This window comes from Euleptes europaea, chromosome 9, assembly GCF_029931775.1.
Source record: "Euleptes europaea isolate rEulEur1 chromosome 9, rEulEur1.hap1, whole genome shotgun sequence".
NCBI lineage: Eukaryota > Metazoa > Chordata > Lepidosauria > Squamata > Sphaerodactylidae > Euleptes > Euleptes europaea.
In genome coordinates, this window is record NC_079320.1 from 89,788,428 (window position 1) to 89,813,263 (window position 24,836).

The following is a 24,836-nucleotide window of genomic DNA, read 5'->3' on the forward strand; positions in this document are numbered from 1 at the left end:
TAGTTTGGATTTTGCAACATTCTCAGTTTATGACTTGAAAATTCCTTCAAGTAAAATATAATCATTTGATATGTTTAAATATCTGGAGAAAAAATTCAGTCTGTGATAACTGAGTAGTACAGTGGAAATGGCCTTAAATGCTAGTAGTTTTTCCCACTGTCTTGAAACACAAAGTTAATTTTGTATTACTGATAAAAGAAGGAACTTATTCTTCTAATTACCCTGGACAAAATTTTGCATTGGCATGAAATATCTTTCATGCTAAATGTACAAAGAACAGTTCTATTCTGTGAAGTATTTTCAACCAAGTTAATCATACTACAGCTCCATTAGGCAGCTTGTAACCTTCCAAACGGCTTTCTCCTTTCACCTGCTTTTAAATCATCTTAACCCAATTTAAAACTTCTAACACTTTTGGTTTGCTGAGTTTGGAGTGGTTGTTACTGCTGAGCTAACAAACCCCAGATTCTTCAGATTCTAAGCTACAAATAAAAATGTACACAATTGTGAAATATAAATGCCAGAAAGAAAAATGAACTAAACTTTGAAATAATAACGCTAAAGAATGCAAAATGTAGATTGGGAAATTTTCTGGGCAGTACTAATAGTAAAATGAAATGCTCTGTCACTGAGAACCACAGCTTTATTAACGGTAAAATGACAAAGCCTTGAGAATCCCTGCCACCGCTCTCTTGGGTGGTGTGCCCATTGCTGTGACTTGGTTTTGTTCTTTTTCCTCCTGTGTGCAAAATGTGGAGGCGAAAAAGTGGATGACGCTGGACTTGCTCTGCCCGTCTCCTGTTTCCTCTGCCTGAGATACTCTTCAGATGAATCTCCTCTCTCTTTCAGCCATGCCCTTTTCCCCCTCTAAGGTCGTTTTCTGCTCTCATGCCCTCTTTCCATCTTAGGAGTGAAAGTCTGTAGATGTGAGATATCTTTTTGATGTTTAAATAAAAATTAGCCTGAGATACATTATGAAAAAGTATGCATTATGAAAAAAGCAGGACAACAGGAACAATTGCTTTCCCCTCTCTTCCATTGCAATGATCTGTTGTAAATTTAGATCTGTGAGCCCCAGGAGTTACTGAGAATTCATAAGCCCTGTTCAAAATGATACCCTAACGGAAGTAGGGGTAATATAAGCAGGAGCTGATGCATGACTCTGCTTTCCTTGTCTTTTTAAAAACATTGAACCAGCCCCAAGGGACCTGTGAGTTTGCAATCTTAAAATCTGTGTTTTTAACATCCTCCATCGTCCACGGGGAAGGTATTGTATCAGTTGGTCTGTTTTTTTTGTGGATGAGCAGGCAGCAGGTAAATTTGCCATCTGCCTTGAGAGCCTTCCACAGTGAGTTTCTGGCACTAGCCAGTCTTCAAGGCTGCAGGTAGAAGATTCTCTTGGAAAACCGCACCTCCTAAAAGAAGGTGTTAAATCGTCAGTGCAGTTTGCCCTGAGAATTAAAGTTCTAAATGGCTTGGGCAGAGTGAAGGGAAACAAGCACAAGTTTCCCTTGCATTCAGTTTATATAACCAAAGTAGTCCACCAGGTTGGAATACGGTAAAATTTCATATGTCTGATGAGTAGCAGCACAGTTTTATATGTATCCTTGAGTGCTTTTAGTAGAAACACTAGTTATGTAAGGAATGTAGGGAATTTTTTACACATGAACCACAGACTTTTCAACCATTGCTCACTCTACTTATGGCATAGATCTGCATGATTTAATTTTGACTCTGCACACATCAAGGGAAGGAGTTCCAAGTGGCCCAACAGCCGCTTCCTTACGTGGGGACTCCACTGCCTGCCTCTGCATGTGATTTTTTGCACAGAGCTGATTTCTGCTAGAGCCCTTTTCAGAGCCCAGCACACACTAACAGGCATTTCTCCTTCTGATTGCCCCACTAGAGAGGCAGCCTGATCAGGCTTACAAAGACGACAGCGATGCTGCAACATTCAAGCAAAGCCTCCCCGACCTCACCCCTGACGAGCCTTCTGAAGCCCTCAGCTTCCCGACCTTTGGAAAAGAAGAGGAAGGTAAAGACGACCAAGATCTGACCCCAGGCCAGATTGAGCGTCCTGCTGAAACTCAAGACCCCCACGCTCAGCCTGGGGAAGATGCCTTGCCCCCACAGGCTGAGGAGGGGGCGGCAGTGGATGCGGGCAGCGATGAGTCTCCTGGGAAGTCTCCGTCCAAGAAGAAGAAGAAGTTCCGCACACCTTCCTTTCTGAAGAAAAACAAAAAGAAGACTGACTCCTGAACACCTCCAGAAATGCTGTCACGTGTTAGAATTTTCAGTTTATTAACCACTAGAATGTATCAGATTGTACTGAGTGTTTTTTGTCTTATGTAAAAAGCAGAACAAGTAACACCCTCAAGTTATAGCTTGATTGCTTCAGATTATAATGGAAAATTAACAAGCAGAAGGTGCTAACCCTGTGTATGTCGCAGCAGCTAAGCCGGTTTATTCCTAGTATGTGAAAGAAAGTATGTTAACAGCGGAAGAAGGCACTGAACCACTGTGTGTAACTTTTCAAGCCCACGTTGCTTTATATATGAAGGCAAGCTCTTTCCACAATGCCCTGCTTAAAGTGTGCTGCTATCTGCTCATTCTAAAAGTTATTCTTGTCCTAGAGCCTACTTTGGTTGCAAGTGGCTTCCGAAATACTGACAACCGGGAGATGACTCTGCGTTTATATTTTTGAGAGTTTATGTTCTGGAACTGAATAGATCTGCTTCTGCACTGAAGCAATGCTGTCCTGAGGCGTTAAAGAATGCGGTCTTCCTGAATTGTAGCATAGCTGAGACGCTAAACCTCCTTGTTTTATCTAAGAAGAATGAAGTGGCTTGTGTTTCCTGCTGAGCCCCCTGCCTGTTTTCTAATGAAGTTTAATGTAACCTGTTCCACAGAAAGATCGTCTGTTTCACTGACTTTTTTCCCCAGCAAAGAGTTGTGTTCCAGCTCCTCCTAGGAATCTGGAGATCAGTTTCAAGTGCTGGATGAGAAAATGCCCGGGTAGCGAGCGCACACGCCATGATCCAGGCTTGTGGCCCCCTGCTCAGATGCTTTAATAAGCCTGGACATGATTGGCGGCTGCAGCCGCTGCTGGTCCGAGAGCGTCCGCAGCCGCGTCCAGTGGGGAGTAAAGCAAGGCCGGGAGAGCCCTGGCAAGGTTTGCCATATGCTGATAGCACGTGGTGGGTCTTGGCAGAGCTTGCCCGATTCCCTCCTCCTCCTCCTCTGCGTTCTCTTATTTAAGCGGTGTTGTGGGTCTGAATGTTCCAGAAACACAGTGAACATTTTACTCTAATAACTGGGATTCCTTCAGAACTTAAAATTGGGCTTACATCTGATTGTAACAGAAGCAGGAGCATTCACACATGACTTGAAGTCAGGGGGAGCAGAAGAGGCTTCTTTGGTGAGTGAGCTCGAACTTAGTACTGGATGACACACCGCCTCATGGCTGTGCTATGATAAAAACAGAGCCTGGTGCCCAGCATTGCATGCCTTACCCTAAGAGGATGATTCCAGTGATTGGGTGTAGCTTCATTAGAATCAGAACACCTATCTGAGGCTTCACGTAGGTATCTTGGAGCCATTGAAAAGAACAGTGCCAATTTGCCTCTGTAAGACTGATGCAGTAGGTTTAGAGGGAGAGAAGGGTCGATGCAAGTCATGCCACCACTGCAGGAAAATGGACAGGCAGTGATCCACTGCAGAAGAAGAGGAGGGGCCGGAACTGTTAATGTTTCCTGTGGATTCTGCATGCCACTAACAGCTTTCAGCTTGTTTCCTAACTTTGTATGTCCTGTGAACACTAAGCAGCTGCCAGTCCTGATTTTGCTCCGCTGTGTCTCATGGCCTGGGTTGAAACTGCATCACAAAAGCCATCGCTTTGTGTTTCTGTTAGAAAACGTTGGGACTCTAATTATCTTTTTGACCACATATGCAATGATTTTGAAGTTCTAATTTTGTAGTTCTTGATTCTTTGTATTACAATATGAAACCTAGTTGTGTGTGGTGTGGTACACACGGGGGGTTGGGAGGGAAGCGGAAGAGTCCTGTATTTTTTCTTCCTTTGTTGTATCATTCAGTTCTACTCACAAATAAAATTCTTCGAAGGATCCGTACACTTTTTCTGCCTGTTTTGTTGGAGTACTCCTGATCCCTTAATACTTCTGAGTAATTTTCAGTAAGTTTATTTTTTTTAAAAAGGTTAGGGAGAATCATTGTAAACATGGGCCAGTTCATAACAATCCATCTTTATCAGCACTTAATTATACCTGCTTAGATTAGCACAATCATATTTTTACAGTTGCTGGACGATGAGCATTTCCCAGAACTTTTCAAAGGGCTCCCGGGCGTGCTAAAAATCTAACAGTTTGGTCCGCATTCGATCTTACAAAATGGGGCTTTCGCAATCGTAAACAGTTAAATATTTTATGAATCAAATTTGTTATGCTATATATTGTTTCTTAGGCTAATGACCAGGATGAGGTCTGTGCTCAGCAGTTTAAATCTCTGACTCCAATACCGGCAGCTTTTTCAATGTTTTTGATTTGTATAATTTTAGAGGTGTTGTAGGCTTGATCAGCCATAAATGGAGGAAACCCCATTGGGCTAGTTCTTCCCCCACTGTCCCACACATAGATACTTACTTGATCCTTATGGGGTGTGGGAGGCCTTTGACCACCAGTGGCATCCTTGTCCAGCCCTCCCCTTGGTCAGGGCTCTGGATGCACCGGTCTTCATTCTTCATCATGGCACATAAACGTGAAGCTGCCTTATACTGAATCAGACTTTTGTTCCTTCGAGATCAGTATTATCTACTCAGACTGGAAGCGGGTCTGCAAGATCTCACATCAGGGACTTTCTTATCTCCTACCTGATCCATTTAACCGAAGATGCCGGGGATAGAACCTGAAACCTTCTGCATGCCAAGCAGGTGCTCTACCACTGAGCCATGGCCCCCTCCCCTGCAGCCTGGTTTTCGGAGTGTTTGGGCATCCTGCAGGCAGAGATGCAAACCTTCTGTTAAGGTCCTCTGGGAATCTGGCAACAGTCAATATGCCGGACTTCTTAAAATTATTGGTTTTGTTATGATATTAAAGGACTTTTTGAAAGGATTGTACTGTGTATCAACATGTGAACTATTATTTAATGTCTGGTTATTCATAAAGCTTGGATTTGTACAACTGAGTCGTTCTAACCGGAGACATTTTTCTGGCAGTTCCCATTACTGAACCTCTTTTCACGTGGATTTCTTTGTAGCTTAGAACAGTTTCCAAACAGTAAATCAATGTAATATTCCATAAAACCATTGAAACAAACTCTTAAAACAACCATCAGATAGCTTAGTCGACTAATAAAATGAACCAAAAGCTGGGTGCTGCCTTCTCCTCATGAGGATGGCCCCGTCCTTTAAAGTCAGGCTGTCAAGGAAAAGGCCCTGGTATGGACTGGCCCATCAGAAAAAGTACACATGGGAACGAATGTTGTCATGTGATCTTATCCCGGAAGATTGGGTCCTTCCTGTATGTGGCGAAGACAGGCTTTAAAGGTCAAAACCAGCATCTTGAATTGAGCTCTGACACTAGCAGCTGATCCGGTTCATCTCGTATAGGTGCCATGCGACCAAGACAACCAAACCTACTCAACACCCGGTCTGCTGCATTTTGTACAAATTGCACTTTCCAGGTTTTCTTCAAGGGTTTTCCCAGGTTTTCTTCAAGGGAAGCCCTACATGGAGCCCATAGCAGCGGTAGTTTAGTCTTGAGGTCACATAGGATGCAATAGCTAGATGGGAAAAATACATTCTTGGCAACGGCACTGGCCTGCTTTTACGTTAGCAAAACAATACTCCCAAGTCTGAGCATGAGATGGTACATGGAGGAAGCTTTTACTTTTCTTTCTCATCTGATAGTTGGTGATAAAAGTGGTTCAAAGGCCACATGCAAGTCCTAAGAACATTTCCCTTAGAGTAAGTCCTATTGAACAATGTATAACTTACTTTTGAGTAAACATGCATAGGTTTACACAGAGTCTTTGCAGTTGGTGAGGGGTCTGGCAACCAAGTCTTATGAAGAAAGGTTGAAGGAGCTGGGTATGTTTAGCCTGTAGAGGAGAAGACTGGGAGGGGATATGATAACCATCTTCAAGTACTTGAAGGGCTGTCATATAGAGGATGGTTCTGAGTTGTTTTCAGTTGCCCCTGAAGGTCAGACCAGAACCAATGGGTTGAAATTGAAAGAGTTTTTGGCTAAACATTAGGAAGAACTTCCTGACAGCAGTTCCTCAGTGGAACAGGCTTCCTCAGGAGGTGGTTGGTGCTCCTTTGGAGGTTTTCAAGCAGAGGCTAGACAGCCATCAGCAATGCTGATTCTGTGAATTTAGGCTGATAGTGAGAGGAAGTGTAGGAAGGGATGTGTCAGCGCTCACTTCATTTTCAGTCTTCGGTGCAGCCCCACATTTGGGACTGTGCCTGAGCGCAGGCCTGCCACCGAAAAAACTTTTACTAGCCTCAGGCATATAGCGGGGATGCCCCTCCCACCGAGCAGGTGGGCCAGCTTCCTGTCGAAACCACCACGTGCTCCTGGGTGGGGCATCCCCTCCCTCCTCAGTTACTTCTTCGCCGCCACCGAGAATGGAGCCTAATCAACCTCAGTGCGACTTTACAAATTCATCATTCCTTTCAGCTCATTACTTCAAGACGAACTGTGAGTTCCTTTCGGGCTGCCACTCAGGGCTTCTTGACCAGCCCTACCTCCCCGTTTCGGGAGAGAGAGAGAGAAAACATTAGCCCTGGTCCCCTCGGTCGAGTGCTGAGGGCCGTTATGGTTCCAAAACCATCTTTTAAACGTTGCCCCAAGTGCAATACAAAGATCCCGCACACAGACAAACACGAGTTGTGTGTGCTTTGCTTGGGAGAGGGCCACAATGTTCCAGTGTGTAAAATATGCCAAAAAATTTCAAACCGAGCGCGCAATGCGCGCACCGACTGTACGCAGTCTCCACTAGGGCTCCCCCCTCCACTCCTTACTGATACTGAGCTGGAGTTGCCGGCGGAGATCCTACCATCGGTTCCGACCCTTTCGGATCCGAGACCTACTTTACTACCGAATACGGCACCAATATCTCAACACAACATCTCCCCAGCCCTCATTCAGGAATGGATGGACTTTTGTAGACTCAAACAGCTTACTCTGCACACCAAACCTATGGTTCAGAGTCCGATAGAACAAGTGGCACATCCCTCTACCTCCTTCCACCAGTCAGCTTCAATGCTAGACTCGGATCCGGAGGACTTCAAAGCACTAACATCTGTGGCCAGCTCAGAGGGAGTATCCGAACCATCACCGGATGAACAGGTGGGGGATACAGAAACAGTCTCTCCCTCAGAGGACTTATGCCTAAGAACCGAACAGATGATCAGAATGGCCTTGGAGATAAACCTCACCACCACTGACAATCCTGAGCAGACTGTATCCCAACTCCCCAGGCATTGCGGCCTTCCCCATTCTTGAGGGCCTATCAGACATCACTAAAGTATTTTGAAGAAATCCAGCTTCCACCCCAGCTTCCGCCAAGAAAATAGAAAACCTTTACAGGATCAAACCTGAGTCAGCTGATTTCCTGACAGCCCACCCTCCCCCATCTTTCATCACGACGGGGGAGATGCAGGCGAGACAGAGCCATCACTCCTCACCTGCTGATAAGGAGAGCAGGAGAATGGATTATCTGGGCAGGAAAGCTTATACATCCTCAGCCCTTAGTTTCAGGATTGCCAATTACCAGACCATCATGGGGGGCTACCAGCTCTTTCTCTGGGAGAAGGCTGCTCCTCATCTGGACCTCCTGCCCGAAGAGTCCAAGACCGCAGTTGGACTGATACAGGCGGAGGCAGTCCGCCTCTCAAAGCAAGAGATAAGCGCAGGTAAACGTGGCAGAAATTGCAGCACGATCTGTGGCAATTGCAGTTGACACTAAGAAGACACTCCTGGCTACGCAACACCGCCCTTCCACTGGATACCAGATCCAAGGTAGAGGACCTTCCTTTTGAGGGTGACACCCTGTTTGCTTCAAATACCATGGAGTTCCTTACCAGCATCAAGAGAGATCGCCAGACGGCCAGATCCCTGGGCGTTATTCCTTCCACCAATCCACAAAGAGAAAGATTTCAACCCCGTCAACAGGGTTTTAACACATCTTACTAAAGAGGTCAGAAACATCAAAGGTACCAACCATATCCTCAACAGAGACAATTCCAGTATAACCAGCAGTACCAGCAAGGCTAAGCAGGGAAGCGCAGGCCTAATAACAGACAGAGGCCCACCAGTAAGTCCAAGGATCACCTGCAGCAACCGCCCCAAAGATTCTGTTACAGCGGGCCGGCCAAGAGGAGTTGCCATTCCTCAAGAGACTGGCCAAGTATTCTGGTGCATGGCACCGCATCTGCGCAGATTCCTGGGTTTACAGGATCATATCTGAGGGCTATCGGTCGGAATTTAAGTTTATTCCTACTTGTTCCCCCTCCAGTTTGGCGAGGGATAACCCATTCCCTGAGTTTGGCCCGCAACTGCAGGAGCTCCTACAAAAGGGCGCAGTCCAACCTGTTTCTCCCGACTGTTTCAGGTTCTTCTTTAGACTTTTCATGGTAGAGAAAAAAGATGGAGGCTCTAGGCCGATATTAGACCTTAGAGAGCTCAATAAATGTTAGAGAATTTCAAAATTCCGTATGGTTTCTTTACCATCTGTGATGGAGCTTCTCACTCCTAACACGTGGTTCATTGTCCTGGACCTGAAGGACGCATACTTCCATGTGTCCATTCACCCTTCACACAGGAAGTACCTCATGTTCCGCTACGGCGAGGAGGTATTCAGTTACACTGTTCTCCCATTCGGTTTGGCCACAGCCCTGTGGGTATTTACGAAATGTATGGCTGTAGTTATTTCCCCTCTTAGGAGCAGAGGATGCAGCATATACCCGTACCTAGATGATTGACTCATCACAGCTGACGACCCAAACACTCTGGCATCCCATATAGAGCTGGTCCTAACCACCTGTACCACTCTAGGCCTTTTGGTCAATTGGAAAAAATCCAAATTGATACCTTCGCAACGACCCCAGTTCATAGGGGCAATATTAGAATCCAACAGGGGAAGAGCCTTGCTCCCACCCGAGAGGATGCGGGCTATCAAAAATCTGGTCAATCATTTCCTACGTTGTAGACACCAACCCGTAATAGCCATCCATAGGTTGCTGGGCCTTATGGCCTCCACTACAGCAGTGACCCCATTTGCTAGGTTGCAGATGAGGAGCCTGCAAAACTGATTCCCCAGGAACTTTGATCAGTATCACCATGCACAACTACACAGACTTTCTATCCCCAGGGTAATCCTGAAGTCTTTGGCATGGTGGCTATTGGAGTCAAATCTCCTCAGAGGTGTACCATTCAGGTACTGGAACCCAGAATTTACCCTGACCACTGACGCTTCCCTTGAAGGGTGGGGAGGCCACTGCCAGAATTTCTCCACGCAGGGCAGGTGGAGTGAAGCAGAGGCCTCTCTACATATTAATATACTAGAACTTCGTGCCATTCATTATGCCCTTACCTCCTTTACAGATATCCTTCGGGGGTCCAGAACGCTGCTCCAGTCCGACAACACCTCAGCGGTATGCTACATCAACAAGCAAGGGGGCACGAGTTCCCTCCCATTGTGCAGAGAGGCACAGAGGGTCTGGCAGGTGGCTCTAGAGAACGACATCTGCCTCAAGGCTATTCACATAGCCGGCACACACAATTCAATTCAATTCAATTCAAAAACATTTATTGGCATAACAAATCGTACAAGGTATTCCAGAATTTGAGAAATGATAAAAACATCAATATCGAAATCTGTAGCAATAGATATGAATAAAATGAGATATATAAGGTATATATGAGTGAATATAAGGTATATATATAAAACGAGTGTCTACAAGTAACTGGAATAGCAGCTATTATATTTTTTGTTTGATTTTTATCATTAGAGCTTGCTTCAAAAACATGGCTACTATTTCTGTAGTTTCTGAATCATACCCGTTCAGTAAAAGTCTAAACAAAGAGTGGGGGGAAGAGTTCCTATCCAAAATTGATAGCATTAAAAATTTAGTATGTAGGTCCGCTAGCATTTCACATTCCAATAAAATATGATAAATGGAGTCTATCTGATTCGAGCCACAGCCATAAATTCTCTTTTCCAAAGGGGTACCACTAAATCTCCCGAATAAAACCACCGATGGGAAGGGGTTTAGTCTAGCTAGCATAAAGGCCCTGCAGAGGGAAGGATCACTTAGAAAGTGGAAGTAATCCTGGAGAAATCCAAAATTGGCAGAAAGACCCAATTTGGATGAAGAACAAGATAAAGGAGTTGCAGGCAGGATTGTTTGTCTTTCATGGTCAAGTAGTCTTTGCTTAATAACTCGGAAAATGGTTTGGCTGTCCAGCATCAATAAATTGTCCATTTCTAATCCCAATACATGGGCAGACTCCCTCAGCAGGGAGTTCTGCACGAATCACAAGTGGAAGATCTCGGACTCATTCCTGAACCCAATCTTTCAGCTCTGGGGCTTCCCTCAAATCAATCTGTTCGCTTCCACGGAGAACAAGAAAGCCAGAGAATTTTGCTCCTTAGCGGGCCATGACCCGGAGTCGCTAGGAGATGCGTTCCAGATAAGATGGTTGGGGACCCTCTTCTGAGCATTCCCCCATTCCCCCTCCTAGCCAGGGTACTGGAGAAGATCAGAGCAGATTACACTTCGTGTATCCTAATTGCCCCAAGGTGGCCTCGGCAGATTTGGTACACAGAACTGTTACAGTTGGCTCAGGGGAACTGCAGGGAGCTCCCAAACTCCCCAGACTTACTCAGACTTACTCAGACTTACCCTCTTACACCACAATGTAGAGAGACTACATCTGACAGCATGGAAAATAGAACACAGGGGATAAGTCTTTCCACATGATAAAAGCAAGAGTCCAGTAGCACCTTAAAGACTAACAAAAATATTTTCTGGCAGGGTATGAGCTTTCGTGAACCACAGCTCACTTCTTCAGATATCTGAAGAAGTGAGCTGTGGCTCACGAAAGCTCATACCCTGCCAGAAAATATTTTTGTTAGTCTTTAAGGTGCTACTGGACTCTTGCTCTTTTCTACTACTGCAGACAGACTAACACGGCTACCCACTGTGAATTATCCACATGATAAGACAGGAGGATACACAGTCTTTTCTCATCCTCTGTCTAAAAGGTTTCTGAAGGGTCTCAACAACATGTTTCCCCCAACGCCTAGGATCACACCTCAGTGGTCCCTATCCCTAGTGCTGGCCAAGCTCATGCAACCTCCATTTGAACCCATATAGAGGGGCATCCCCGCTATATGCCTGAGGCTAGTAAAAGTTTTTCTGGTGGCAGGCCTGCACGCAGGCGCAGTCCCAAATGTGTGTCTGCACAGAAGACTTCAACGAACAGCAGTTACAGGTAAGTGCAACTCTGTTTTCTTGTAGTCCTTTCTTACATGCCCAGGATAATACCAATCACCACTTTGGGGTCAGGAAGCAATTTTCCGCCAGGCCAGAATGGCCCAATGATCCTGGAGGTTTTTACCTTCCTCTAGGCATAGAGCAGAGGTCACTGGGGGGGAGGCGGGGAGGTAGTTGTGAATTCCCTGCACTGTGCAGGGTGTTGGACTAGATGACCCATGAGATCACTTCTAGCTCTGTTTATATGTGACTATGCCTTTGAACCATGATAACTGTTAAAGAAATTTTGCACAATTCACATATGTCCCAATGCTCCCTATTTATCAACAACAGCCCTGATTTGCTGGTATATCCTTAACCGCTTCCCTGTTGCTGCCTTTGTGGAACAGCTTGTTAAAATGTGGCTTAAGAAAGTTCTTCAGGACTCACTTTCAAAGGTCCAAGATAAATCTCTGAGCCAACAACAGACGTGAACACAAGATGAACACATGTGCATTAACATGAAGGCTCCATGAACAGTTTATATTTTGGCTTGTGCAGCTGGCAATATTTATTTCTGGCAATATTTATTGTGGATAACCTATTGTCAATCTGCACATGAATACATGAAGCTGCCTTATACGGAATCAGACCCTTGGTCCATCGAAGTCAGTATTGTCTACCCAGACCGGCAGCAGCTCTCCAGGGTCTCAGGCAGGGGTCTTCCACATCACCTACTTGCCTAGTCCCTTTAACTGTGTCAGGCCTTTGCCAATGTCAGGCCTTTGCTGTTAGCAGGAGTAAAGGCTCTTGACATGAGTAGGCCAGTTTCTGGCTACACGTCAAGTCCCTGGTTCTCTTGCCTGTAAACTCTGTGCAGTTTCGCTCGTCCTGTTTTCCACAGCTGCGCTCTAATGTTTAGTCTTCCTTCCTGGGAATCGCTTATCTCGGGGTTGCTTAGCCATATTTACCTTCACAGCCTGTAGTGCTTTTAAACATGTAACCTGCCTATGTTTTGCCATTACTAGCCTCACCTGCCTGTAGGCAGTCAGTCCTTTAATCTGTCTTTTTGCTCCTAATAAAGTATTGCTGCTTCAGAGCTACCTGCCTGGATGAGTTTGCTTATGGGATGCTAGGGACAGATGCCCGATCCTGACATTAGGCTGGTAATCCCTTTTTTTGGGCTGAGGTGCCGTGTTCTCCCCAACACCATGGGTGAAGCCCCGGACACCACAGTGCCCGATACCACGAGCCCGCTGATTCCTGACCGAGACCCGGTGGACCCCAAGGTACCGGATGAGGAACCTAAGCAACCAGAGAAGCCAGAGTAGGCCCCCAAGTTGCCGTTGTGACAACCGCCGCCTCGGGGCATGGAAGGAGTGGTGCCCGGACTTCCGGACGTTCATCCGCGGCTCTGGCTGGAGACTCCTGGGGTGCCTCCACACGTTAATACCCGGCGGCAGCGGGGAGTGGGCTCCGTCTTGCCGGAGGAGGACTGGGATTTTTCATTTAGCTCTCGGGTGGGAGCAACGAGGATTTCTGAGGACCCACCTCTGTGGGGCACAGGATTGCGCCAGACGCAGAAGTGGCGAGAAAGGGACGAAGATTACCTATGTCTCCAGCAGCAGAACCATGAACTGGTCGAGTAGGTAGCTACGCTGTGGGCTTTGTTGGAGGGACTTTGGCAAGAGGTGGCCGAAGTCCGTCAAGCACTGCTTGCACAACCCACGCTTTGAGGATCCACACCAGAGCGAGTGGGCCAAGATGGCTCTGCTGCAGCTTCGGCAGGGTGCCAGGTCAGTGATGCAGTATGCGAGTGAGTTTCAGTTGCTAGCAAGCAAAGTTGTGGATTGGAGTGAGGCCACCCGTGTGCAGTATTTCCGTGAAGGACTGAACTCAGATGTTCTCCCCTGGGCTTTCATGCAAGGAGACATGATCTTGAGGGGTGGATCTTGAGGGGTGGATTCTGCTGGCGGTGGAAGTGGAAAACCGCCAGCAGTTACTGAACTTGTCAAAACAATGCAAAGCACGAGACTCGGGACCATGGCCATAGCGGGCCGTCCCAAGAGGGGGCTCCCGACCACCAGGGGGGATGGCCGCTCCGGCAGCAGAGAGAGTGAGGCGTTTTCAGAGCGGGGCGTGCCTGGTTTGTGGCGGAATGAGACATTTCTCTGCCACTTGCCCCTCCCGGCCTGAGGGTCCCCGGGCCACTCCACACCCGACCAAGGAGGAGGCGGTGCGGGCAGGAGGTAAGGAGCGTTGGAAGAGTGCAGCTCCTGGAAGACGAGGACCCTCCGTTCTCAACCTCGCATCAACTAGCCAAGAGGACCAGCGTACTACACAACTTGATCCAACAGGATCGCGGATTACAGATGTGCCAGTGCCGAGCCAGGACAGCTCGTCAGCCTCGGAGGAGGAAGAGGCTTGGAGTCACCAGCCCAAAAACGTCCCAGGTCTGCTGTAACGGGCTCCTCAGCAGACCTCTTCCGACAAAGAGCAGGGAGCTCCAGTGATGGTGAGCGATATGGGAGAGACTTTTTAGATGTTTTACAAAGTCCCAAAGGGGGACCCCAGGTTTCAGTGGAGGCTTTAGTGGACTCGGGGTGCGCACGAACTTTGATCAATGAGGAGACTTAAAGCTTTAAAAGTGAAAGCGGTGAACTTGCCCCAAGCCTTCCACTTCACTCAAATGGATGGCAGTGACTTTGGGGGAGGGCGTTAACCAGCGTACAGGCCGTGTAGCGTTGGGAGTTGGGACTCACTGGGAGCAGATCCATTTTACAATAGTTCCAAACATCCAGTACCCGGTGGTACTTGGAGCAAATTGGTTACAAGGACATGGTCTCACCATAGATTGGGTGGCCCGGACTATTGCCTTCGCCCAGCCGCAGTGTGACCGACACCGGAGAGGTAGTCGTCCGGGGGGGGTGCTGCCATGGCTTCGAGGAATTGGGATCCTATACCCCCCCCCAACTACCTGGAAAGTACACCCAGTTTGCAGATGTATTTAATGAGAAAGAGTGCAATGTTTTGCCTCCCCACCGCAAGACATTGAGCTGCTGGGAGAGGGCAAACTACCGAAGGGGAAGGTTTATCCCATGAGTCCGAAGGAGAAATAGGTATTGCAGGAATTTTTAGATAAAAATACTGTGTTTCCCCAAAAATAAGACATACCCATAAAATAAGCCGTAGCAGGATTTCTAACCATTTGCTCAATATAAGCCATACCCCGAAAATAAGACATGGTGATAGGCGTAGCTATGCAGCATACCAAGACTTCCCGCCAGTTCACTGTTCCTGGAGAGTTTCCTCGGCCTCAGACCACTCGTCCTGTAGCCCCACCCGTTTCCCCCTGCCTCGTTCCGGCGGGCAGGGAGCCCGAGTCGGCACTGAAGGGGCAGCGGGGCGGGCAGGGAAATGCCGCCCCTTGGAAGCGGCCGCTGGAAGGAGGCTCCTCGCCTGTTGCCTGCACCTGGCCGCCATTCCTGCCCATGGAGGGGCTGCCATGTCCGGCCTGAGCTCGGCAGCGGCGGCTGAAGCGAGAGGGACGAGGCGGTGGAGAGGGATGAGGCGGCGGAGAGGGATGAGGCGGTGCGGCTCCCCGCTGGGCCGGCACAGCATGGGTAAGGGGGGAGGCTGGGGCTGGGTCAGCAGGATGGGAAGAGAGACCCCCCGACCCCCAAATAGGCTGTGTGAAAGCGCCCTTCAAAAAGCCTTTGGACGGGTCGCGCCTTCGTTGATCCGGCCGCCGTGGCCGCGCGGGCCTCCCTCCCCCTCCACGCCCAGCCCTGAGATGCAGGCCCGGCCCGGCCCCAACTCCCAGCCCGGCCACCCCACGGCCACTCCCCTCAGGTGGCCCCAGGCCATACTTAATAAAAATAAGACATCCCCTGAAAATAAGCCATAGTGTGTCTTCTTTAGGAAAAATAAATATAAGACAGTGTCTTATTTTCGGGAAAACACGGTATAGCCCGCGGTTTCATCCGACCCTTTTTGGCGCCTTGCTCTGCTCCCTCCTTTTTTGTGCGTAAGAAAACGGGAGATCTTCGCTTATGTATTAATTTTCGCAGACTCAGTGCAGTCACCCAGACTAATGCCTACCCCCTTCCATTGATTCCAGATCTGCTCAGCCAACTGAAGGAAGGTCACATCTTCACCAAATTGGACCTAGTCGAGGCATATTATCGCATTAGAATACGGAATGGGGACGAGTGGAAAATGGCTTTCTCTAGTTGTTTTGGAATGTTTAAATACCTGGTCATGTCCTTCGGTCTTCAGGGGGCTCCTAGTGTCTTCAGGCAAATGATTAACGAGGTGTTACATGACTTACTTTTTAAAGGGGTGATTGTGGATTTAGATAACATTTTGATTTATTCAAAAACTTACGAGAAGCATGTGAAATTAGTCAAAGAGGTACTGAGATGCCTCCGGGACAATCAGTTGTTTGCAAAGTTGTCCAAATGTGAGTTTCATCAAGATAAACTGACCTTTTCGGGGTACGTGATTTCGCACAAGGGTCTGGCCATGGATCCTGAGAAAGTGAGGGCGGTGTTGGAGTGGGAGCCGCCGGCTGCATGCAAACAATTACAACAGTTCCTAGGGTTCGCCAATTTTTACAGAGGTTTTTCAACAATTTTGCGTAAGTGGCGTTACCCATAACGGACTTGTTAAAAACGAAAGGGAAGGGGAGTTCGGTGACTTTGCCTTCCTCCCGGTTGAATTGGACACCAGAATGTCAGCGAGCTTTTGATACTCTAAAAAGACTGTTCACTTCTGAGCCTATATTCAAACACCCTGACTGTGAGAAATCTTTCATTGTTCAAGTGGATGCTTCCGATGTAGCGATGGGGGGAGCATTACTGCAAGTGGGGCAAGCGGGGCAGCTTCAACCCTGTGTGTATTTTTCTAAGTTTTCACAGTCTGAATTGAACTGGCCCATTTGGGAAAAGGAGGCAGCCGCAGTTAAATGTGCTCTCATGGTGTGGAAACATTTCCTAGAGGGGGTCGACGTCCCGTTTGAAGTGTGGACGGATCATAAAAATTTAGAGGCTTCAAAGGGAACACGCAAACCCATGGCAAAGCAGGTGCGTTGGGCCGAATTCTTCTCTAAATTCTGTTTTGTTTTAAGGCATGTGCCCTGCAAGCAGAATCAGTTGGCAGATGCGCTTTCTCGACTCCCCCAGTATCAGAGCAAGGTGGATCGTCCCACAGACTCGTTGTTTACTCCCGAGCAGTGGGGGGAGTTCTGGTTTAAAGAAAATAAACTGTACGTTCCTGTTTCTCTTCAGAGGGAGGTGATGGATCGGAGCCATGGTTCCAAGGTGGCAGGGCATTTTGGTTTTGTTAAAACCCTGCATCTTTTGTGCAGGCAATTCTGGTGGTCAGGGATGAGAACGGACTTAGATTCTTTTATTCGCAGTTGCCCCATTTGCGCTACAGCCAAAAGGGTGGTGGGGAAGCCACCTGGACTTTTGAAGCCTTTGGAAACACCTTCGACTCCCTGGGAAGTTATTGCCATGGATTTCGTCATGGATCTTCCTCCTAGCTGGGGGAAAACAGTACTATGGGTGCTCACAGACCTTTTTTCTAAACAAGTGCATTTAGTCCCTTGCACGGGACTTCCCACAGCTCAAAAATTAGCTCGAATGTTTGTGTCACATGTCTTCAAATATCACTCCTTCCCACTCAAGGTGGTCTCGGATCGGGGCACACAGTTTGTGGCAAAGTTTTGGAAAGCTTTCCTTAAATTGGTAGGGGTGGAACAAGGGTTATCCAGTGCCTACCACCCCCAGACCGACAGTCAGATCAAACATGTCAATTCAGTGAAAGAATGTTATTTGCGTTACTATGTAAATTACCACCAGGATGATTGGGTAGATCTTTTGCCTTTTGCAGAGTATGCCTATAATAATGCCTCCCATCAGTCCACAGGTTTCAGCCCATTACAGGTGATATATGGTTAAGACTTCGGACCCTTTGGTAATGTGGATCTTTTGGGGGAGGTGGCTGACACTGAGGTGGCTGACTGGGTGAACGTAGTATGAAACACTTGGCCCTGGTTGTAAAAGAATTTAGAGCGGGCCAAGTGCAAATACAAAGCACAAGCGGACAAACACCGTTCTCAGGGGAGGAACATCAAGGTAGGGGACCAGGTATATCTGTCCACAAAAAACCTCTGCTCCCTGTGTAAAAAACTCAGTGAGAAGCATGTGGGGCCTTTCCCAGTCTCACGGCTCATTAATTAAGTCACAGTGGAACTCAGCCTTCTGAAGTCCCTGAGGGGCATCCATCCAGTGTTTCATGTCAGTTTGCTAAAGAAATACGTGCCCACACCAGAATGGCACCCCGGTCCTGCTCCTGAGCTCCCGGTGGTGTTGGGGGGGGGGGAGAACATTTTGAAGTTTCCAAGATCCTAGATTCCCGGATCCGCGGGTGCTCTACTATCTGGTTCGCTGGAAGCACTTGGGTCCGGGTCATGATTAGTGGGTGGCTGAACACCATGTAACTGCCCTTCGTCTGGTTCACCAATTTCACGATGCTTACCCCCAGAAATCTCACCCGTTTGTTGGGAGGGGGGCCTTAGGGGGAGCAGAATGTCAGGCCTTTGCCAGTGTCAGGCCTTTGCTGTTAGCAGGAGTAAAGGCTCTTGACTTGAGTAGGCCAGTTTCTGGCTACACGTCAAGTCCTTGGTTCTCTTGCCTGTAAACTCTGTGCAGTTTCGCTCGTCCTGTTTTCCACAGCTGCGCTCTAATGTTTAGTCTTCCTTCCTGGGAATCGCTTATCTCGGGGTTGCTTAGCCATGTTTACCTTCACAGCCTGTAGTGCTTTTAAACATGTAACCTGCCTATGTTTTGCCATTACTAGCCTCACCTGCCTGTAGGCAGTCAGTCCTTTAATCTGTCTTTTTGCTCCTAATAAAGTAGTACTGCTTCAGAGCTACCTGCCTGGATGAGTTTGCTTATGGGATGCTAGGGACAGATTCCTGATCCTGACAAACTGGAGATGCCGGGGATTGAACCTGGGACCTTCTGCATGCCAAGCAGATGCTCTACCGAACCATGCCCCCTCTTCTTCATGTTCAGCAAGAGTATCTTTAGCCAAAAGAAAACACACCTTTTAAATCAGTGGGAGACCAGCTACTAGTGCAGAGTACTTTGACTGCTCCATTTAAGTATGTCAGGCCAAATGTTCTACTGCCCACAGCGAGTTCGGAAATCCACTTTCCAGTCAGGTTCCTTGACAGGAATCAGCAGTGATTGCTTCCATAAGGTTATTTTATCTGAAAATTTTCATGACTGCAGCCTTTGACAGGTTTTGTACAGCCACTGTTATTCCAAAAGGGTCGCCAGATGTTTTTATTTGAGCACCATTGTTTTCATCATGACACTGATGTGAGCAGTAATGAACAATGGTCCCACCTCGTATCTATTGGCAGAATTCCTTTTTTTTTTAAATTATTTTTATTATTTTCTACAATTCAACAAAAATAAACATATCTCAACAATATATTCGGTTGTAACTGCTTGTAACAAAAAAAAATTCATTGCTATTACTGAGAATATGTTATCTATAATATTCAATGCTATCTACTATATGTGACTTCCCCGCATCTTCTTCAGTCACTAATTCTACTGGTTAACACTTTTGCATTTCAAATTAATTTCTAATCCTTATTTTCTCTCATACAGACTTGCTTTAAGCCATCTATACTACTTCTATAAGCAATTTCAAGTCCTACCTAGTTATAATATTATCATCATTGTCTCTATATAACATTCTATTATTCTATAATAAAGGGATTAGATCAATACATAAACAAATTTTCCCATTAGAAATTCATCAAAGTAAATCCACCGTGGCTCCCTTACACCCCAAAAATAAGCATCATTTTAGCCATTATCTTGTTTTGGGAGGGGATCTGCCAGTCCTTCTTTATTTCCCAATCCCCACCCCCCGTTTTTCAATATAGTAGCTGCAATTCTGGCCTCTGAAAATGTAAAAAAAGATCCCAGTGATTGTATCCATTGGCTTCTTGTTAAAATTTCCAGCAGCTTCTTGGTAAAATCCTTCGTCATGTCTCCCTCCATCGCTGGCTGCCAGGAAGTGTTTTCTTGGGATAATAATGTTCCTCCTGTCAGCAGTAACTCAGACAAGTAGATTGTAGAGGTATTGAGTTCTCTCATGTTGCTCTCTCTCATTGCCAGCTGGTCACTTGCAGCTACCTCTTTAAAAATAAATTGTTCTAATTCATTGTCATTTTTTTCCATTGACATAATTGTTGTCATATCTTGGGTCTTCATATCGTGGATCTCCTCAATAATTGTGTCCAGTTTTCCATTAATTGATTTAAATAGGATATTCATCACCTCAGCTAGTTGAAATACTTGATGTGAGAGCGCTTGTTGTTTTTCAAAGACTAAATCTTGTTGCACTGCAAACATGTCCATTTGTTTGAGTAACATCTCTTCCATCCTCTTGTTTGACATATCTGCTTGTATTCTTTATATAGAAGCAGGCTTTGTAATTTTCAAGATATCCTCAATTACGCTTCAAAGCAGCACAGATAAAGAAAAGAAAGTAGACAGGAAACTGCAGTATCATAGACCCTGCATCGTCTCCTCTCGGTGGTTAAGTGGTAGGAACGATTTGATGGTTACACCGGGGAGATTCACTTCAAGTCTTCCAATCTGCCCTATCTTTTCGATGGTAACAAAGCCCTTCTTATTATCTTCCGGTCTTATGAGGCGACGTGGCTGGACATTGAATCAAAGAAAGCCGGAAGTGGGGGGGGGAGGTTTTCGTCTCCCTCCCTCCCCTCAAAGCATTTAATTGGTAGTTGTAAAGTCATTCAAAAGTCCCTTTTATTGCGTCTACTCACTGATCAAGTTGATAAGGTCTTAGTCAGTTCATTTAATGGCATTTGTTTATTTTAAAAGTCTTGTTACGCTGGGCAGGGAGTCGCCGGTTTTCGTAGGTGTTTGTATCGTCATTCAGGTCTTGTCAATCAAGATAAAGGCAAAAAGTGTCTTTTTACTCACTCTGACTTCCAAAGGTGAGGCTTCTTGTTCTTTTCATAGATTATTTGATGTTAATGTGTAGAGGAGGTCAAAGCCTATAATCCAAAGAGTCGTCCGTGGCAATGGTGGCCCCTATATGCCGGCGGGGACAACTTCCAAGTCTTAAGAGAGGCTTAATAAAAGCTCTCTCAGAGAATATGGGAGTCCAAACCGCTCTTGAAGGCTGCAGGGGAATTTCCTGCTTCCCGATCCACTATTTAGGACCGAGTTGGAGTGCTTTTTGCACTCCAAATCTAAACGACTCTTGGTGTCTCCTGGGAGCCCCCAGGAAACAATGGCGCTCGGACCAAACGCTCTACAGGAAGTCTTAACTATTGGCAGAATTCCAAACCCTTCTTGGAAACGCAGCGGTGTGCGATACAGCCGTTGGGCAGAAAGCTCTCATACAAGCCGTGACATGAGCCTGGAGTGCTGCAGATGTGCAGCTGAAACCTGCACTGGTAAAATGTGCAAGCTTTCTGATGGTGTACAGAAACGTCGTTTGCGTGCTCACCCAACTCCCCAGACTACAGTCTCAGATCAGACGTATGGCTACTAAGGTGCTACTGGACTCCTACTCTTTTCTGCTGCTAGTGACAGACTAACACGGCTACCCATCATGATTTGTCAGAAAGTTGTAGGTGAGAGCCAAGGCAGAGTTTGCTTACAAGTCTTGAACATATTTCCTGTTTAACCTAAGTGCGCCCCAGGAACTTGTGTTACTCTTGTGTGAATTACATCACAAATGAATGAATTAACCAAAATTCTAACCTTCCAAACACTGAGATACAGTTGGTTGCAATGGTACCAAGCAATACTTGCTTTGAAGCAGACCAGTACTTGACCATGGTTGTAAGTGCCACGCAGCTAATACTCAGCACACCAGAAACCGCCAGAGACACCAAACCCAGTCCATCGAGTGCCAAAGAAGGGTGATGCCTCCCAGCAACACTACAAAACCCAGAGAAGAGTCAAGAAACACCCCACCATCCTGTCCTCCCTATAGAGCAGGGATGACTGTTTCCCATAGATTTTTCCCCATTCCACCATGTTTCTGAGATACCTACTATATCTAAATTGTCATCGATCACCAAGCACTCTGGCTCCCCTATCATGGCTCGGAGACTTCTAGCATTGGCATGTAGACACCTATAATGTGTTTCCGACTCCAGCAACCCTCACTTCACCTTGGCTTTAAGTAAGCAGTGGTCAGACAGTAGTTCAGGTTCGTGGTCCCCTCAAAGGCTCAGTGCAAAAGATTAAGCCCAGGGCATGACCTCTTTCATGCCCTCTTTGGGGCAATCATGATTTGGGAGAGACTCAAGGCAATCAGAGAAGCTATAAAATCCTTGGCCGGTCCTGGCAAGGGTTCCTCGGCCCTCACAAGGCTCAGTCTAGGAGTTTCCGGCACCACCTCCGACAAGACTGCTGCCAACTCAGAGGCAGCCTACGGGGGAACTAGGCAGTTGGTAAACAAGAAGGATGCCTGAACTATCCTTAGTCCCTAACGTTAAGTAGCATACAGTCAATTCCAGTGATAATTTCCACTGGACGTCTGCAGATGTTGAAGGACTTACAAAGGATAATAGCCATTCCTCTTCCCTGGCCAGATGTGCAGGGTTGGTGGAGGACCCATGTAAACCATTATACTTTTTTAATTGCTTCCAGCACTCACTGGCAACTACAACTACATACACGGTGAACTAGAACTGAGGCTTCTCCCATACGGCTGTGGCGGGGTGAGACTAGTTTGTGAAGGCTCCCTTAAAAGCACACACATATGTATACATCACAGTTAGATCATCCCGACATCAAGATGGAATAGCTTTGTCTGCCTCAAAGGTGTATAGAACAGCTAGCATGAAACTCTACTTTGTTCTGAACTTTCTTATCCTCTTCTGCCTGGTGAATCTGCAACATAGAAAATCTTCCCACATTTCTGGCCATTGGCTCGTGCTAACCAGGTTTCAAGAGGAGAACAGTCATGTAATCTAATCGATCTTGGAGTTGTCTTGCTCCAAAAAGCATCTTCCTGAGGAAACCTCAAAAGTGGTGGGGGCAGTTTGAACAAGAAAGGGATTTAGGGGCTACATCCACCAGGTGAAGTCTGGATCCTCCAAAAGTGGCTGGTAGTACGTTGGGATTGAACAGGGCTTCATGGAACTACAGCAGAGAAAAAGTTTGACTTTGTAAAAATACCAGAGAAGAAAGGAGGCGTTGACACTGTGCAAAAGGGTGTGGCAAATGCCAGGGCCCAAGTCTCCCTACATGGGGCCTGCTGCAATGAGAGGAACCAGTTAAAACTGCCGGTAGCTGCTATTGGCAGAGGAAGGGGGCAGTGATTTCTACCAGATTTCCCTCACAGTGCCACACCGCGTACTATGGTTTGTGATGCTTTCCAGACGCCCAGAGGGGTTCCCAGGCAGATGGCAGACTGTTTAGGAAAAAGAAAGGTGTGGAAAGGTCCACAAACCTCTGCCAGACCTTCCATTATCTGTAAATGGCTACATTTTACATGCGCTTTCTGGAGAAAAATCCACTAAGGAAACTTGGCACACTCCTGGGGGTGCATGCAACGGCTGAGTGGATTGAGACCATGAGGTGTAGCACTTCGGCAATTGCTGGGTAAGACAGGCGCTCTCGAATAACTTGAATAACTTAATCGACGCTGGCCTCCCTACCCCCCCTTGTTTCTGTATCAGTTATCAATCCAAAGTGTGTGTGGGGGGGTACTGGGTGTTCACAGGCTTTGCAGTGGCCTCTATGATCTAAAAAAGTGCGTCACTTGCTAATTTTTACTAATTTATTATGGATGTTTTATGGGGATGGAAACAATTCCATTTCTATTGATTTGATGTAATGTGATTTTATTGTATTTATTGTATTTGATGTATGAATTTCATATTGTGAGCCGCCCTGAGCCTGGCTTTGGCTTGGGGAGGGCAGGGGATAAAACACAATAAAAAAATAGAAGGCAGTAGTTTTAAAAGAAAAGAACGTTTACTCAGAGGAAGCAGAACATACAATTTCATAATGTAACAAAAATGCTATATGCTTACAGTGAGAATAGAGACAGCTGGAGATGGAACATTGTCAGCCCAAACCGTTTCAGGACATCAAACCAAGCCTCCTGGCCAACATCTGGCCGGCTGAAGACCAGACAGACCATCTGGCTATTCCGACTCCAAAGAAGAGAAAAGTAGATCCTCATGTGAGCCTAATGAAGTGCTCTTTTATAGAAGAAAATCTCTTCCTTTCATTTCATAAGTAGTCAGGGACCTCCTGACGGGTATGGGGGTGAATAACTCAAAAGTCCGCTGTTACCAATTAAGTTTTACAAATCACTGTGAAAAACAAAAAGGAAGGCACTTGTACTTCTTAGAGGTTGCTGCTGACTGCTCTCCAGCAGCACAAACTATATGGGCCAATGTCTCCTCCAGAACCCATTACCAGTAGTGGCAAAGCTGACAGTGGGGTCAAGACTGTCTGCCACAGCTCAGTCCAGGTTCTGATGGTCCTTCAGCCCTCTGAAATTCTCATCACATGGTGACTTTCTGCAAAATAATATTTTGTCTCCTGCCAGCAGAATGGGAAGAAATCTCCCAGGATAACCTCGACTATCACCTTATAAAGTTTTTTTCAAATCTGAATCCCCCTTGTTTCAAATAATTTCATTATTAGATTATGGCTTGCCAACCAAACAAGGCACCTTATGCCACATTACTAATGTCAAAATAGCAGAGCAAATTCTTCCCTGTGGAATTTCAAAAAGCCCTGACGGCCCTTAGGGAGACGTATGACATGCAACAACCAAGGGCTGGCGCCTTCCTGGTCCCTCCCACTGCAGTCTGCCGTGCCCCCTCCCCATTTCTGCTCCCCACGAAAAGCATGAGGGGGGCAAAGTGAGGTGGAAGGAATGCTAATAAACACACACACACACACACAGAGGAGAAGAGCTGAAGAGGAGGCTAGGTTGTAAGGCTGACTATTTTGCCTATGAACTAATCAGATAACAGGACTATCACGGAATAGCATAGCCATAATCCTCTCTAGCCCCTGTTTAATTCCTTTTTGTGTAGTTTTAATACTTAAATAGGGCTTCCTATATATTTTGGTGGCTAACTGTAGACAAAAAGATTATGCAACCACTTTTCATAAGGAAATATAATTTAGATTTTTATTTTTAATCTAGAGATCCTAAATGAAGCCCCATATTAAGCCCCATCAAATTCCAAATATCTTGTTTTCCTTTTACTATTCAAATCCCAAATGCAGATCAAAAA

General features: G+C 46.5%; 3 protein-coding genes across 3 annotated transcripts in view; 1 reads left to right on the plus strand and 2 right to left on the minus strand.

Moving 5' to 3' along the window:
• The window catches only part of ADD1 (adducin 1), a 76,904-nt gene extending 74,428 nt beyond the window's left edge, over nucleotides 1–2,476 (plus strand). Inside the window, exon 16 of the mRNA XM_056855685.1 lies at nucleotides 1,907–2,476. Within this exon, the coding sequence (XP_056711663.1) occupies nucleotides 1,907–2,259 (353 nt within the window). The 3' untranslated portion in view covers nucleotides 2,260–2,476. The remainder of the gene's footprint in view (nucleotides 1–1,906) is intronic.
• NOP14 (NOP14 nucleolar protein) overlaps nucleotides 1–24,836 on the minus strand; it is a 280,913-nt gene that overhangs the window by 180,292 nt on the left and 75,785 nt on the right. The gene's annotated exons all lie outside the window — the stretch shown is intronic.
• The window catches only part of MFSD10 (major facilitator superfamily domain containing 10), a 43,033-nt gene continuing 32,982 nt past the window's right edge, over nucleotides 14,786–24,836 (minus strand). The window contains exons 13-14 of the mRNA XM_056855123.1: nucleotides 15,985–16,067; nucleotides 14,786–15,139 (exon numbers count right to left, since the gene is read on the minus strand). Of these exons, the coding sequence (XP_056711101.1) occupies nucleotides 14,786–15,139; nucleotides 15,985–16,067 (437 nt within the window). The remainder of the gene's footprint in view (nucleotides 15,140–15,984; nucleotides 16,068–24,836) is intronic.